Source organism: Daktulosphaira vitifoliae, unplaced genomic scaffold (assembly GCF_025091365.1).
Source record: "Daktulosphaira vitifoliae isolate Bord-2020 unplaced genomic scaffold, ASM2509136v1 Scaffold_1, whole genome shotgun sequence".
NCBI classification, from domain to species: Eukaryota; Metazoa; Arthropoda; class Insecta; order Hemiptera; family Phylloxeridae; genus Daktulosphaira; species Daktulosphaira vitifoliae.
Window position 1 is genome coordinate 14,259,454 of NW_026099572.1, and position 14,209 is coordinate 14,273,662.

The following is a 14,209-nucleotide window of genomic DNA, read 5'->3' on the forward strand; positions in this document are numbered from 1 at the left end:
GAAAAAAGGGGCAAAAAACATAAAAAAAAAAAAAAAAAAACATCATAGTAAAATTAATACCTTCTCAGTTTCGCATCGAAGCTAATAATTTATTATTATTCATTTCAGAATATTTAACAAAAATACACGTATTACTGTTAATAAAAATCAACTACGTTCTAAAAATGATAAAGAAGATAGTGATTCTGACATTGAGTTTGTTGACATAAAACCTAGTACTATAATTCGCACCAGACTACGCACATCAAGTAAAAGTAATATATTGTTTTCAATATGTTTTTATTATTAATCAATTTTTTTTAATAGTGCTTACAAGATTAATTTTTTTCCCTCATCTATTTAGAATATAAATTTGAAAGTGGATGTATTTTATAATTTTTTATGATACATTTCAATTGCTTATCAAATATTTTGTAATAATATAACATTTGAATTGTTTAATTTTTTTTAAATTCTCTATCATAAATGTTGAATTATAGTAATATTAAAATTGAATTTCAGATAGTCGAGAGAAATCTAGAGATAGATCAAAAGAAAGAAGATCTAGTCGTAAATCACCAAATAGAAGACATTATCGGCGCTCTCGAAGTCCAGGATCGCGTCATAAATCTCGTAGTCATTCTAAATCTCCTAGTATTTCTAGGCCTCGATCACGTTCTTACACTCCAGATAGACGATCATTAAGTAGATCAAGATCACGCTCTCCTTATTATAACCGAGGAAGTAAATATTCCAGTCATAGGTATAATAAAAAATTTAGTATTATATTTGGTTTGTCCATAATCTATGATATAAAATAATTTTCAGTAGGAGACGTTATAGAAGCCGGGAAAGAGATGAATCATACAGGAGACCAATTTCTCCATCTTCATCAATTCATCCTATGCATTCTATGTCTACTTATCCTAGTCATCCTAGAATGTATTATCCTACTCCATATATGCCATATCCAAGGCCATACATGAGATTTCCTCCTCCAGGGCAACCTGGATATTATGCACCAGAAATGTACTCAGCTAATTATGAGCCTCATAAAGAAAGGTAATTATATACTTTCGCTTATTTTTATCGATTATTTTCTTTCCATGTATAATCATTTATTTTAGAAAATCAAGCAAAAGAAAAAGATTACACCATGAGTTTGAAAAAGCAGTAGAAGAAATGAAAATTGAAATGGAAAAAAAATTAGCCTATCATGAAAAAAATCCAGAAAATCACCCTATGTATCCTGAAGAATGGAAAAAATTTTGGAATAGACGCTTTAAAGAATTACAAATGGAAGGTAAAGATCCAAACAAACATGATTTTAAGCCAGAATGGATTCTTTCGTGGAGTAAACGTATGCAAGAACTTCATGATGAAGATGTAAATGAAAAAATCCAAAAACTTAAAGTAAAGATTTTGAGTGATATTGATATGGATAAAAGTTCTTCTGAATCTCCAACTAGAGAACTTTCACCCTCTAAAGATAAAAGATCAACCTCTCAATCAAAGCCTTGGACTGGGTATGGATCTGAAGTTTTAGAGAAAGAATCTGAAAAAAATAACCAATTAATAAATGATAAAAAGTCAAAAATAGCAGGAGCATCCCCCATAAATTCCGACTCTGATGATTCATTAAATGAGCTTAATGATAATAATAAACCAAGAGAAAAAATTCAGATTGAAAATCCACTTAATGTTATTACAGTGTTGAGACAATTAACTGTATTAGAAAATCAATTGGGTTTACTAGCCCCAAAAATAGTTGATTTATTATCTAAAGGACTTGTTATGGAAAAAATAGAACCTAAATCTTCCATTAATTTGTTAACACCAGAAAATTGTGTCATGTTTGAGACTGTAAAAGAAAAACTTAAAGGACAATTACTAGCAGGTGTTGTTAAGAAAAATTTAGTTAATGCTACTATGTTTTCTATTCGTAATATTGAAAAATTAATGCAGTTAGCTCCTAAGTTTATTCCACCAAAAAGTTTATTAACTACTACTCCAACACCAGCCCCTATAGCAGTTCCAGGTGTGGGAATCATAGATAAAATGGCAATTGCACAGCAAATAACACAAGCACTTTTAGCTCAAGGGAAAGTAGATGTAACTCAAGAAGAGTTGGAAACTCTTATTAATGCTGTTGTTGGTATGGCACAGTCTGGAAACAATTTGCAAGGTAACAAAAATATTTTATCTAGTTTATCTGCTAATGAAGGAAATGTTTTAAAAACATCAACTAACGAAGTTGATAAAATGAAAGAAGAAAGAGACAAAAAAAATTTAAACCATCTCTCACAGGTGGATATCATTAATTTATTAAAAAACTTTAAAGATTTAACAGCTGAAGAGCAAGATGGATTAATTACTTATCTTAAAGATTTAGGAAAAAAGAATCCAGAAGAAGTTAAAAAACTTAGAAAATATATTGATATGGGGCCAACAAATCTAAAAGAAGTGTCTTCAATATTTAAAGATGATGATGATGATGATGATGATAATTATGAATTATCTGAAGTATGTAAAGCTGTTAAAGAAAAAGTGGTTAACGAACAGAAAGATCAAGAAATCAATAAAATGGCAGCAAATTTTGAAATAACTGAAGAACAAAAAAAATTGCTTAATAGTATACAAAGTTTTCTACCAAAACCTGAAACAAAGTCTGATTACAGCTTGCAACCAACTATTCAACAAGTATCAACTACTATTGCTTCTTCAGAACCATCTTTTTATAATGGTTCTACTAATTCTTATAACTACCCAATTGTTGATCCATACTCAGCTAAACATGTTCAAATTGATATGTTTAGTCCAGAACCTTTAACATCTGTTACTCATTCGACTATACAAGAACAAGCTAATCAGTTTTCTATAAATTCACAAGAACAGCCTAATCATTTTAACATTTTATCCAATGATCAACCAAATCAATTTAGTAGTCAACCACCAGAACAACTTCATCAGTTTAATACACAACCACTAGATCAATCTAATCTATATAATGTCCCCCCATTAGAACAACATAATCTGTATGGAGAATTGCAAGAACAGCCTGATCCATATTCTGCTACTCAAAGTGATTTATTTAATGATCCATACTCTCATAACCAGAATAATAGCTATTTCCATGGAAGTCAAAATGACTCATATAATAATTATCAACAACAGAATGCTAACACAAACTCTTATCCTGCTCCTAGTAATTATTTTAAGGGAAATGATACTTATAAAAGTAAAACTTCATATAATGACTCTTATCAAGGAAATAAAAATGATAGAAATAAGAGATTTGGTCGTTCAAATAATCGTTATCAAAACAGGAGATAAGTCAATAGTACACAATTTTTTGTTTGGTTTGATACAAACTTTGATAAAGAATTTTATTTGTATTATAAAATTAAATACTAATAATAAATGTTATTAACACAACTTTTGTCTCATTTTGACAATTTTTGTTCTAAAAATTTTTTAAATAAAAATCTTTCTATTTGACTTTCTTTATTACATTATTGTGTATTCTGCTATATAATTATGTTTAGACCTTTAAAAGAACTTTATTTAATTAAAAACATATATTTTTAACAATTACATATTTCTTGAAAAACAAATTAAACAAAGTTTAATTTTATTGGTAAAAAATTAATTTATAAGGTTCTGTAAGGTCTTCAAACTTTTTTTTAAATGCTGAATATGAATTTTTTCAGCCTTGTAAACCAGTATTTTTTAGGACTTCAAAGTAAATATATAACCATTTTACTGTACTATGTATTTGTATCTATTTTTTTTTTTTGAACATCATTAATAAGATGGGTTTGTTTTCAAAGCGTACAACCAGGCCATAGAAGAGGAGAGAATTCTGAAGTTGCTGTTTTGTCGTAAAAATGTATAAAAACACCAAGTTTTTACTTATATTATTAAATTTAAATGTTTAAAAATTTTTAAACAAATATATGCATAATAGTTCTAAAGTGAATATTGAATTTAATATAAAATAGTATTTTGTTAAATTAAATAGAGCTTCTTAGAAAAAAATTAGGAGGCATCTTACTATTTATTTATTTTTATTGCGCCGCTAATTATTTAATTAATTTACGTCAAAAAATTAATGCACACAAAATATATCAGTATTTAACTTTGAAAAATAAACCTAGAAGTCTTAATTAAAGATGAAAAAATAAAAATTATTATTAAGAATAAGTAATGCGCGCGATTTTAAGATTTTAATCATTTTTAACGACCTGAGTTTTGGTGTATCAATAATTATTATTTTCTAAGAACTGTAAAAAAAATATCAGAGTAGATATCTTTACATCATGGACCACAATGTAATATATAATTAAAATTATACGGTAGATCGTGGTAAAAGTAAAAAATTTAATAATTTCCATTTTATTTTATATATCTTGGCCAGACTGATATCATATGGTCAGACGTGGATCACCCGTGAGTTGTTTGATACCTGCTGATTTTTGTATTTGATTTAGATTAAAATAACTTCATTAATAAACATTTTTTTACCAATTAAAATATTACTGAAATAGTACCATATTCAATTCAATAGTTAACTATCTAACATTTAGATAAGCTAATTCTAATTAATTCATTATAATTTTTCAATTTTAAAATTATTGAATACGTTTATTAAGATATCGGCATTATATTAGGATGTCATTGTATTTTAACTTTTTCTTGTTTAAAATAGTTCCATATATTCATTAATGTTATTCATTATGTCTTTAAACGACCAATCGTTGTTTATATTAATTTTATAATTAATGTTTTTTGTTATATAAACTTATGTATACATTTTTATATTATAAATAATCAATAATATTCTCTTCAAAATATTAGCTTAAAATAACATTAAATTTTTAATAGTTCTCATTTTTTTATAAGATGGAAATTGTTGATTGGAATACTTTGCCCAGTTTGGTACTTCATCAGATATTTAAATATCTTTTACCAGAATCCAGACTAGCAGCTTCGTCCATTTGTAAAAATTGGAGATCAGCACTTTATCATCCACAATTTTGGCATCACATTGATCTCAACATTACTACAATATCTAATAATGATATAAAGTCTAAAGTACAATACATTAATTCTTGTATTGTTCCGTTAGTGCAAAATATAAGAATTTCAGTTGATCCCTTCAATTTGGAATGTTTAAAATTAACTGTATCTACTATTGATGCTCTATTGGACAATCATCTGTTAAAAACTATTGATATTGAAATTGGATACTATACTATGACAAGAAATGAAAATTTGTAAGTTTCAATTGCTAAATAATTACTGAGATAGTTAAGAATTTAATTTTTAATGTGCTTAGATTCAAAAATAGCTCTAATAAAATGTATATGATGACACTTCAAAATTATCTAGAAAATGGAATCTTAAAAGTTTTGCAAAGAAAAAATTTTGAAGAGTTTGGTTTTGGATTCATACAATTTTTATATTGGCATGATTTGATCCATATGTTAGCCAAGTATAGTAATCACAGTATGAAGCGTCTAGAAATAACAGGATTAAATTCAACATTTTCAAACAAAATTACTAATTATACTTGCATAACTAACTCTACATTAAATAACCTCACTTTGTTGACTAATTTACAGGTATATTATATCTATGTTTATAGTGCATAATATTTTAAATAAATACATTTTTAGAAATTGAGCCTAGACTATAATTCAAATACATGTAACTTACTGCCAGCATTGTATACTATGTCTCATTTAGAAATACTAAGTCTACGTATTCTAAAAAAAATAAACTTTGAAATCAATGACAATATTTGGTTAAATTTGAAGAAGAATTGGTAATTAATTTTATATATTCTAATTTCAAATTATTAATTTTTATTCATTTAGTCCAAAATTAGGTTTGAGGTTAACAATAATTAACTGTAAATCAGCTGTAAAGAAATTACACAGAAAATTGCTTTGCCCATCAATGCCATTAACTCATCTTCAAGTTTTATTTTGTAACATGGTAATTTGTATAAATTAGTTAAACTATATAAATATATATAGTTTTTAGCTTATTTTCTATGTGAAAAATGTTGTGTGTAGTATTTGTAATATACTATTATAGTTTATAATTTTACTTGTAGGTCAATGTGCAGGTATTACGTAAGCTCTTAGATTATCGTAATACATTACAATCCTTAATTTGGGTTGATGAACATTCAAATAATCCCACAAGTTTATTGGAAGGACATTGGCACATTGATCGTTTTGGAGGAGATATTGAAACAAATCCACTTATTATTTTATCATGGGTATGCAGTAAACTTTCAGAACTTGTAGTTTTTGGTATGCAAATAATGTAACTATATTTTATTTTTAAACAATTTTTTTTCTAATGAATTAAAAAAATGTTCAGGTTATTTTATGGAAACAGTTGATGTATGTGGTATTGCAAGATTAAGAGGTACTAATTTAAAACGATTTGAATTACTTGAAGAAGATATCTGTTTTAATCGTCCATGGAGTGTCATGATATTTGATGATGTTGTGAAAGTAGTAATTATTGTATTCCATATAATCTATATATTAAGTAAAACTATTTTGTAGGATGTTTCAAAATGGATGGGGAAAAATTGGAAACCATTGAGCAAAGAGAATGTGTTTGTAAATCATTCATTAAGTCATCTTAAAACTTCCCACTATACTTTGAAATATATTTCCAATTGTTAGATGTTTAAGACTTTGTAGGATATTGAAAAGTTTGTACCTTTCTTTGTTTATGTTATTTGTACTTAATTTTTATAAGTATACATAACTTATAAGGTATATTTGATGATGGTATAATCTTAAAATACCCATAAGTTATAGGATAGACCTAAGAAAATTTATTTTACTTAAACAATAAATTTATTTTTAGTTAAAATTTGTTTTAAAAAAATATTTATTTATAGTTAAATTTTAAATAAAATGATTTAAAACCATTCAGTATTTACGACAGTTTTAAAATTAATAATTGTTGAAATTTTCAGCAACATTGTTTATTGTACTCAAAACTATGCATTATAAGTAATTTTTGTGTCAGTTTATCTGACTTTGTGATAATCATATAGCAATACTGTAATATTAATTGAGAAATGATATACATTTACAAAATCATATAATATTTGGATCAACTTTACACATTTTTTGAAAACTAAAATTGTTTGATTGTTATATTTTATTACTTTAAATTAATAAATTTAAAAATGGTTTTCTTTTTTCTTTAAAAGCTTTAATATAACTTATAGTTACCACTACTAAAAATTATATACACAAATATTTAAATTAATTAAACTGAAAGGTATTTTTACAGACTAAGGGAAAAATCAAATAACCATACACTTATATGAAGTGAAAATTTACTATTTATTTACTAATAACATTAAGAATTCTTTTTAATTTAATAAATTACTTGGTTTTTATATTATTTTATGTTTATATTATGTTGCTGCAATGTTGTTAGTTTTTCTTTTAAGATTTATTTTGTTATTGTATTTAAAACAATTCTAATTATTCAAAATTTATTTATATTTAATGTGAAAGTACAGAAAAATAAAGAAAAGAAAGAAAGATCAATTTTTTATGCAATGATCAATCTTGATATTCCTTCAAAAGTAATATCAAACACTTTAAATAACAAATTGTAAACCAATAATCACTTATAACTATTTTATTAAAACTGGACATTATATTTTATAGATTTGTAGATTTTTTAATTAAAAGAAATTCGGTGAAATTGGTACATCATCCCTTAAAAATGATTAATTTTTGGGTGAAAATGAATATTAATTAATTGTAGCATAAGTTATATGTAACTATAAATCATTATGAACTAATGTCCAGTTTGAATAGTCATTAATTTAAAGTGTATTACTACTCAAATAAAGCGTGTAATCTCAAAAAAGCACATTTTGCTGAATTGACTGTGATAACATCTGTTTAATTGTACAACATTATAGTAGTGTATAGGCATTTAAAACTGGCCCTGTGTTAGAACGGACCATCAATGTACTTGTTATTAATGTTAAAAAATATTGTTTTCGCAATGTGTTTATTGAAATTTATATATATTATGTAAAGATCTATGTAAATTTTCAAGATCTATATAATGCTGTGATTTCAAAAGATCATGTTCATAATATTAGTTGAAACATGGTAGGTTTTCATTGACTAATTTTGTATAAGATCTGTTTTACACTTTTAATTAATAAAGAAAGCATAATTGTATTATATCAATATTTGATTTGTGTGAATTTTTGATTAACAGTAACACAATCTTGATGACTGATGATATTTAATGAATGCTGTTGTCTTTTCTTTATGTATAATTTTAATGGATTTTTAAATTTACATAGCATAAAACTAATATTTTATTGTGTTATTAAAATAACATGTTTAAAATAGTCATAAATATTAAGAAGATACATGATAGGATAATTTTTGTAATTCATTCAATATTTTTTGTTTTTGTCTTGGATTATCCTTAAACTATGTAAATTTACGTTCATAAAATATTAAATTAAAAACAATGAATGTTTTAACATTTTTTGTTTTACTAATTATTAGTACAAATGAATAAATTGTGTAAATTAATTGTACTACTATATTATATTTATGATTAGAGCTTGTTGTTCACTTATTATAATTTTATTAAAATTATAACCATTGTGCTTATGAAAGTATTCCTAGATATCATATTTTGTAGTTGTATCACGCGTGATGAGAGGGTCCACACATTTTTCTTTTATCCAATTTTTTTTTATGTACATTTATGTTTTTAAATTTATTATTGATTATTATGGAAAAAATTGTCCCCAAAAACTTAACTTATCCACTGCCATTTGCATCAAACAAACTAATTGACCTCATACTGTTATTATTTGTACCTATGTACTAATTGTTATTTGTTTTCAAGTTGTAATAATAAGCATTGTTGAACACTTTTTTTTAAATGTTTAAATTGTTATATTGTTACACAATAATTATTTCATGTGAAAACTGTTGTAAAAAAGTTATTTATTGAATGTTTTCTTACATTTATAAATGGTTTATGGTTTTATGATTTTTTTTTTTTTTTGTTACTATAAGTTGCATATATTACAGAATTTATTTATATGTATAAAAATGTTTTAATGGTTATATATTTTACTGAAATGAATCATTGAGTAATTAATCTATGTATAATATATTCAATAAAGCATTTTTGATGTTATTCTTATTTTAAATTTTAATTATTCATCAGTGTGGTCAATTACCTTGACCATAATCATACTTTTTTTTTTAAATAAATTAATATTTGTTTGTAATTCTAACTAATAAATATTATTGATTAAATTTTTAGTCGGATTGAGGTCTATGAAACAAAATTGAACTTTTGAAAAAGAAAATTTTTAATCTCATGTATATTAATAAAATATTAAATGTTACAATCACTGTTTGAAAAAATGTGTCAAATAAAATTATTGAATAGCAAATAAAACAGTTAAAAAAAAAGATTATGTAGCAGTTAGGCCCCACAGACATAAATTTTTTCCAAAGACTTCTCAAATATCTGTTCTGATAGCACTATTAGAATAATTTAATTAGAAAATAATAATGTGGGACTTCAAAGCTTTTTATTATAGTAGGTAAAATTTTTATTAATACTCTAAACTGTAAAGAATTCCTAAAAATAATGGTTTTCAAGTCTTAAATTTAATAAAGCACTCTTTTATCATATGTACTTTGAAGTGGTTAAATTATATAAATATAATTATTATAAAATTATTTAAATTTTTTTTATTTTAGTTAAATATCCCTTATGTTTTTCCTGTCCACCCAAATTCCGGATTAAGAAGGATTTTTTAGGAGAGGTCATTTCACTATTTCTATTATAGTAAAAGCTACACTTAGAAAAAATGAATTCTAATTTTGAGATGCCATTGCTTTTATGCTCTCTTTGTATTCGCGTCTGGTCCACCTTTAAATTTAAGAATTTTTTTAGGAGGTATTGCAATGATCATACATAGTCATAATATTNAAATGATCATAGTCATAATATTTTTTTAATCGGTCTCCTAGATTTGGAAATATTTTAAGTGACCAGCGGACACTACTAAACAGTGCCAGCNCAATGATCATACATAGTCATAATATTTTTTTAATCGGTCTCCTAGATTTGGAAATATTTTAAGTGACCAGCGGACACTACTAAACAGTGCCAGCGTTAAATATTGCGGTACCTATTTTTCAGAAAAAACACCTACTCATCTCCACTTATAAAATACTATAAAACATAGTGCCCTAGACAAATGAATTGGTGGTCTTGTCCTTTTGCCGATCTTGCTGGTTAACGATCCAAAGTAGCTTCAGTACCCATACATTTCAAATACAAATACATGGTCAATTTTTTCGATAATAACTCGATTACTTTTTTCTTAATTTACTGATTTTCTTGTTTTAACTTACACATTTGTATCTTCGAGGTTAGAACTGTTGCCTACAAGATTATTATGAAGTGCAACGGAAAATAATAGGGTATCCTCCCTTTTCCAGCGTGACCAAAATTAAAAACGTGTTTAAGATATAAATAGGAGATTGTTAAACATTTTTTTCATTTACAATCTCCTCAATGACAAACTCATTATCAAAGAAAAAAAAGATAATTGGTAATCATTGAATGTTATTAAAGGATATTTTCATTATTTTTATATTATCATAGCATTTTTTTATAATGATAATTAAACTTTTGAAAACTTCTTACTATATGTTTTTCAAGTGATTACAAGTATGTCGGAAAACTTGTTAACTTTATAAATAATTTGTTTAGTTTTAGGAAATTTCAAAGGTGAACTTCTCAGCAGTGTCATAGTCAGGATTTTTGTATAAATGGGCTAAACATTTTTTTTTAGATTTTCACGTAGTCTTAATAGAACCAAAGTCATGTTAATTGTAATTATTGATCAATGGGGGGGGGTTCAATCCTTCCTTGGCTACGCTAATGCTTTTTAATGTGTACAATTTTTATCTACATAATATGTTCATGTGATTCATAAGGTGTCCAGCGTAGAGTAACCAAGGAAAATAAAAATGAAATCATGGAAAAACAGAGTACTAGTTTCTCTATTCATCTTCAACCAAGATACACGTAAGAGATATATATTCAAATTTTTTTTTTAACTTTGTTGCGATAGCTGAAGAGCTTTTTAATAGTCAGCAAACTTTTCATGAGATTATCAGTTTCTTTGATTAAAACAATCTTAAGCTCCAGAATTTGCTTTTCTGATAGAGGTGTTTCTGACCCTTACAGTTAAGTTAAAAGAGACAGCTCTACTTTTCTTTCGAGGATTTCTATTGCCTCTTCGCGTTATTTTTTTATGTTAACCACCAAATACAAATTGTGTTAGGGGAGCCGTTGCACCGCGACGATGATTGCATAGGCATAAGCAACAGGGGTCTAAGCACGAGCCGCAAACACAGTAAGGCGATGGGTACCCCACGGTCGGTGGCGGTGTAAGAGTCGCGTGCGCTTAGTTTACTAGAAGTGAACAAGCGGCGGTGGGGATTTGACGGGTGGCGGCAGTACATAATATCGAGATGGGTTTGTGTGAGTGTGACCGACTGCGGGACATTGATACGGACGGTGATGATCAGGAGGCAGGGAGGGGGGATCGAAGTACGAAACGAAGAAGAATATCGGTGGAAAAACAACACACACACATACAAAGAGCGCACGCACGCACACATACATACATCGGCAAACGACACGCCATATTGAATCCGAGGTCCGCGCTAGTGTGTGTGTGCGCGTTAATTTTCGCGTATCCGGCCATTACCAGCAGCGGCACACAGAGCGCGGGCGAGAGACGGACACAAACAGCCGCAAAAGTTTCGTTGTCGTCGACAAGTACGCGCCCGTCGGGTCAGTGTCGTCGGCCGCCGTCAACTTGGACGTGAAAAATTATACTTGACGTGGTTATTGACTGTTCGTCCCTCGACGGTCGAGTGATACTCGTTCGTCATTAGTGTGGTAATTAATTTTGGAGCCATTGTATCGTATCGCACGCCACCGGGCCCAGTGTCTCAATACGCGACCGCAATCGATCCATTGGCGTCCTTAATTGACCCTCGTTGTCGATACGCTCAGGTATTGTACGCGGTGTGTGCTGTCGTTTTGTGTGCGTTTTTCGACGGGTCTCCGAAGTGGTTGGTGTGTGATGATAAAAGGCGACGCCGGTCGACTAGACGTGTGCGGCGACCATTAATTGTTGAACGCGGTTGGTGATCAACGTCGACGATGACGGCTGTCGTTACCACTACCGCCACAGCCACTTCGGTTGTTATCAATATTCCAGTGTTGTTATGATGTCGGAATCACAACATTTTCACGAATAGTGCCCGAACACAAACAAACGTTGTGGATATTTAATATAGCTATTGTTTGACCATCACCCGAAAAATTAATCGGTCGTTAAGGTAGAAAAGCGAAATGTAAGTATTGGTCGTTTAAGATAATACGGTTAAGTGATCGGTCCGTGTGCGTTTTCGTCGTTGTAATTACAAACGAACGGTGGCGGAGGAAACTCGACGAGAAGAGCCACCGCCGCTGCCGCCACTAGTGTTTTTTTTTTTTTTTTTTAATCACCTTGACACGATTACGTGTTTTGGACGGCTTAAGTAAAATTTGTATTTTCCGATTAGACTCTTCGACGTGTACCTTCCAATAGTCATAATTATCGTCCGATTTAAGTTAATTTTCACTAAAAGTAATTATTTCATTGCGTTGTTGATTAAATCGCTTTACCCGTTACTGCCGTTCGACTTTGTTGTCCGTGTTTGTTTTCTCACAGGGAAAATCTTATTTTGCATATGGTCATATCTCGCGAATGTAACGCAGTTATCTTTATTATAGTAATTTGACATTTTTGCTCGTTTTATAATTTCAATTTAATGTTGTTTGTTTAAAAGTAATGTATGTTTTTAATGCCGTTTTAACGATTAATTTATCATATAAATTAATAAATGTGTTCATTTATTAATTGACTTTTATATTGTTTGATAAAGTTTATTAAAAATGACAAATTCTATTTTTGATTTTTAATTATGTTGTTTTGTTTTTTATAAATTATACTTACAATTATGAGGTTAAGTGAAAAGTTTAATCAAATGTTTGCTATCAGATATTTCATAAATTTAACAATGTCAAATTATTTTACTTTTCTTTGCTGTATATGTTTTTATTTTATTTAAATTAATACAATAAAAAGTATAATAAGTTTAAAAGATGGTAATATGATGCTTGAAAAAATATATGTACTTGTATCTATATTTAAGCGTTTTAATAATATAAACTGATTTCAATATTACATAAATCAGTATATCAATTTATATTGATATAAAATATTAGAAATAACAGTTTTTTTTAACTTCTTTATGATTACTTATAACATTTACAAATTATACACAACTTATAATAACAATTATTAATACTTGTATACATGTTTTTTATTATAAATTTTATATCAGATTCATGTTTCAAATAGTTGTAAATAGAATACGTTTAATTGTTAACTCTACCATTGCATTTTAAGCTTGAATTGTCTTTTGTTGATGATTATTTATTATTTTTCATTAATATCCACTCCTTACAAATAATAACTTAATAAAATGCCATGTACATTTATATTATAAATAGTTGTTTCACAATCATTCTGAGTTATTTGCAATGAGGCCCACTTAAGTTAATAAGATTTTGCCATATATGCACCAGCTGTTTTTATATCAGGTGTACTGTTAAAGTTATATATTCTTAACATTATACTTATTAGTAATTTATTTAGTTTATTCAACTTCAAGTAAAATAAAGCTTTTAAATGTGTACAATCTAATTATGAATTAAAATATTGTTTGTTTCAGATTATGGCTACTCAGATGGAAGTTGACGATGATGTAGTTGACTTAAGCATATCTAGGTAATTATTAATATTTTTTTCTTTAATAGTTAAAAATAAATAAATATTTATTTTTTAACATACTAGTAAATAACAACATTATTTTAATAATAAAAACCCAGCACAGGGGGGTCGCGGCACAGTTGTGACGTGGTATAGTTGGATCAAGTATAATGATATCTGACAGTGATTAAAATCACTATCAAAAATAAACGCTTCGATGCAAATCTTTAGATAGTGTTTAATTTTAAAAAAATTGGTGTTTTATTCCAAAAGCTACTTGAT

The 14,209-nt window shown here is 27.5% G+C and overlaps 3 protein-coding genes across 13 annotated transcripts in view; all 3 read left to right on the plus strand.

Moving 5' to 3' along the window:
- The window catches only part of LOC126894345 (uncharacterized), a 16,994-nt gene extending 13,517 nt beyond the window's left edge, over positions 1 to 3,477 (plus strand). For 3 of the 4 annotated variants that reach the window (XM_050665283.1, XM_050665287.1, XM_050665284.1), the window contains 4 exons: positions 109 to 254; positions 502 to 742; positions 808 to 1,041; positions 1,107 to 3,477. In XM_050665283.1, coding sequence (XP_050521240.1) covers positions 109 to 254; positions 502 to 742; positions 808 to 1,041; positions 1,107 to 3,312 — 2,827 coding nt within the window. In that variant the 3' untranslated portion in view covers positions 3,313 to 3,477. The remainder of the gene's footprint in view (positions 1 to 108; positions 255 to 501; positions 743 to 807; positions 1,042 to 1,106) is intronic. The other variant, XM_050665286.1, reaches the window with a different exon arrangement.
- A 183-nt stretch (positions 3,478 to 3,660) lies between these two features.
- On the plus strand, positions 3,661 to 9,057 carry LOC126894350 (F-box only protein 33-like). 2 transcript variants are annotated; one of them, XM_050665295.1, is made up of 9 exons: positions 3,661 to 3,721; positions 3,810 to 3,868; positions 4,882 to 5,255; positions 5,318 to 5,603; positions 5,658 to 5,806; positions 5,859 to 5,979; positions 6,101 to 6,302; positions 6,373 to 6,509; positions 6,564 to 9,057. In XM_050665295.1, the coding sequence occupies exons 1-9, from the start codon at positions 3,667 to 3,669 to the stop codon at positions 6,684 to 6,686; spliced, it is 1,506 nt and encodes a 501-aa protein (XP_050521252.1). In that variant the 5' UTR covers positions 3,661 to 3,666; the 3' UTR covers positions 6,687 to 9,057. The 2 variants fall into 2 exon arrangements, with proteins under 2 accessions (XP_050521252.1, XP_050521253.1); XM_050665296.1 differs by lacking the exons at positions 3,661 to 3,721; positions 3,810 to 3,868 and adding an exon at positions 4,393 to 4,428.
- A 2,640-nt stretch (positions 9,058 to 11,697) lies between these two features.
- The window catches only part of LOC126895985 (transcriptional repressor p66-beta), a 6,458-nt gene continuing 3,946 nt past the window's right edge, over positions 11,698 to 14,209 (plus strand). Inside the window, exons 1-2 of one of the 7 annotated variants that reach the window (XM_050668354.1) lie at positions 11,698 to 12,464; positions 13,890 to 13,945. In XM_050668354.1, coding sequence (XP_050524311.1) covers positions 13,893 to 13,945 — 53 coding nt within the window. In that variant the 5' untranslated portion in view covers positions 11,698 to 12,464; positions 13,890 to 13,892. The other 6 variants (XM_050668357.1, XM_050668352.1, XM_050668351.1 and 3 more) reach the window with 6 other exon arrangements.

What these genes read in the sequence shown, in the direction of transcription:
- LOC126894350 (XM_050665295.1), top strand. Translation starts at nt 3,667, where the DNA reads ATGCTGAATATGAATTTTTTCAGCCTTGTAAACCAGTATTTTTTAGGA. An exon ending in GTATTTTTTAGGACTTCAAA is followed by an intron (nt 3,722 to 3,809) that starts GTAAATATATAA and finishes TTGTTTTCAAAG; the next exon opens with CGTACAACCAGGCCATAGAA. An exon ending in TTAAATTTGAAGAAGAATTG is followed by an intron (nt 5,807 to 5,858) that starts GTAATTAATTTT and finishes TTATTCATTTAG; the next exon opens with TCCAAAATTAGGTTTGAGGT.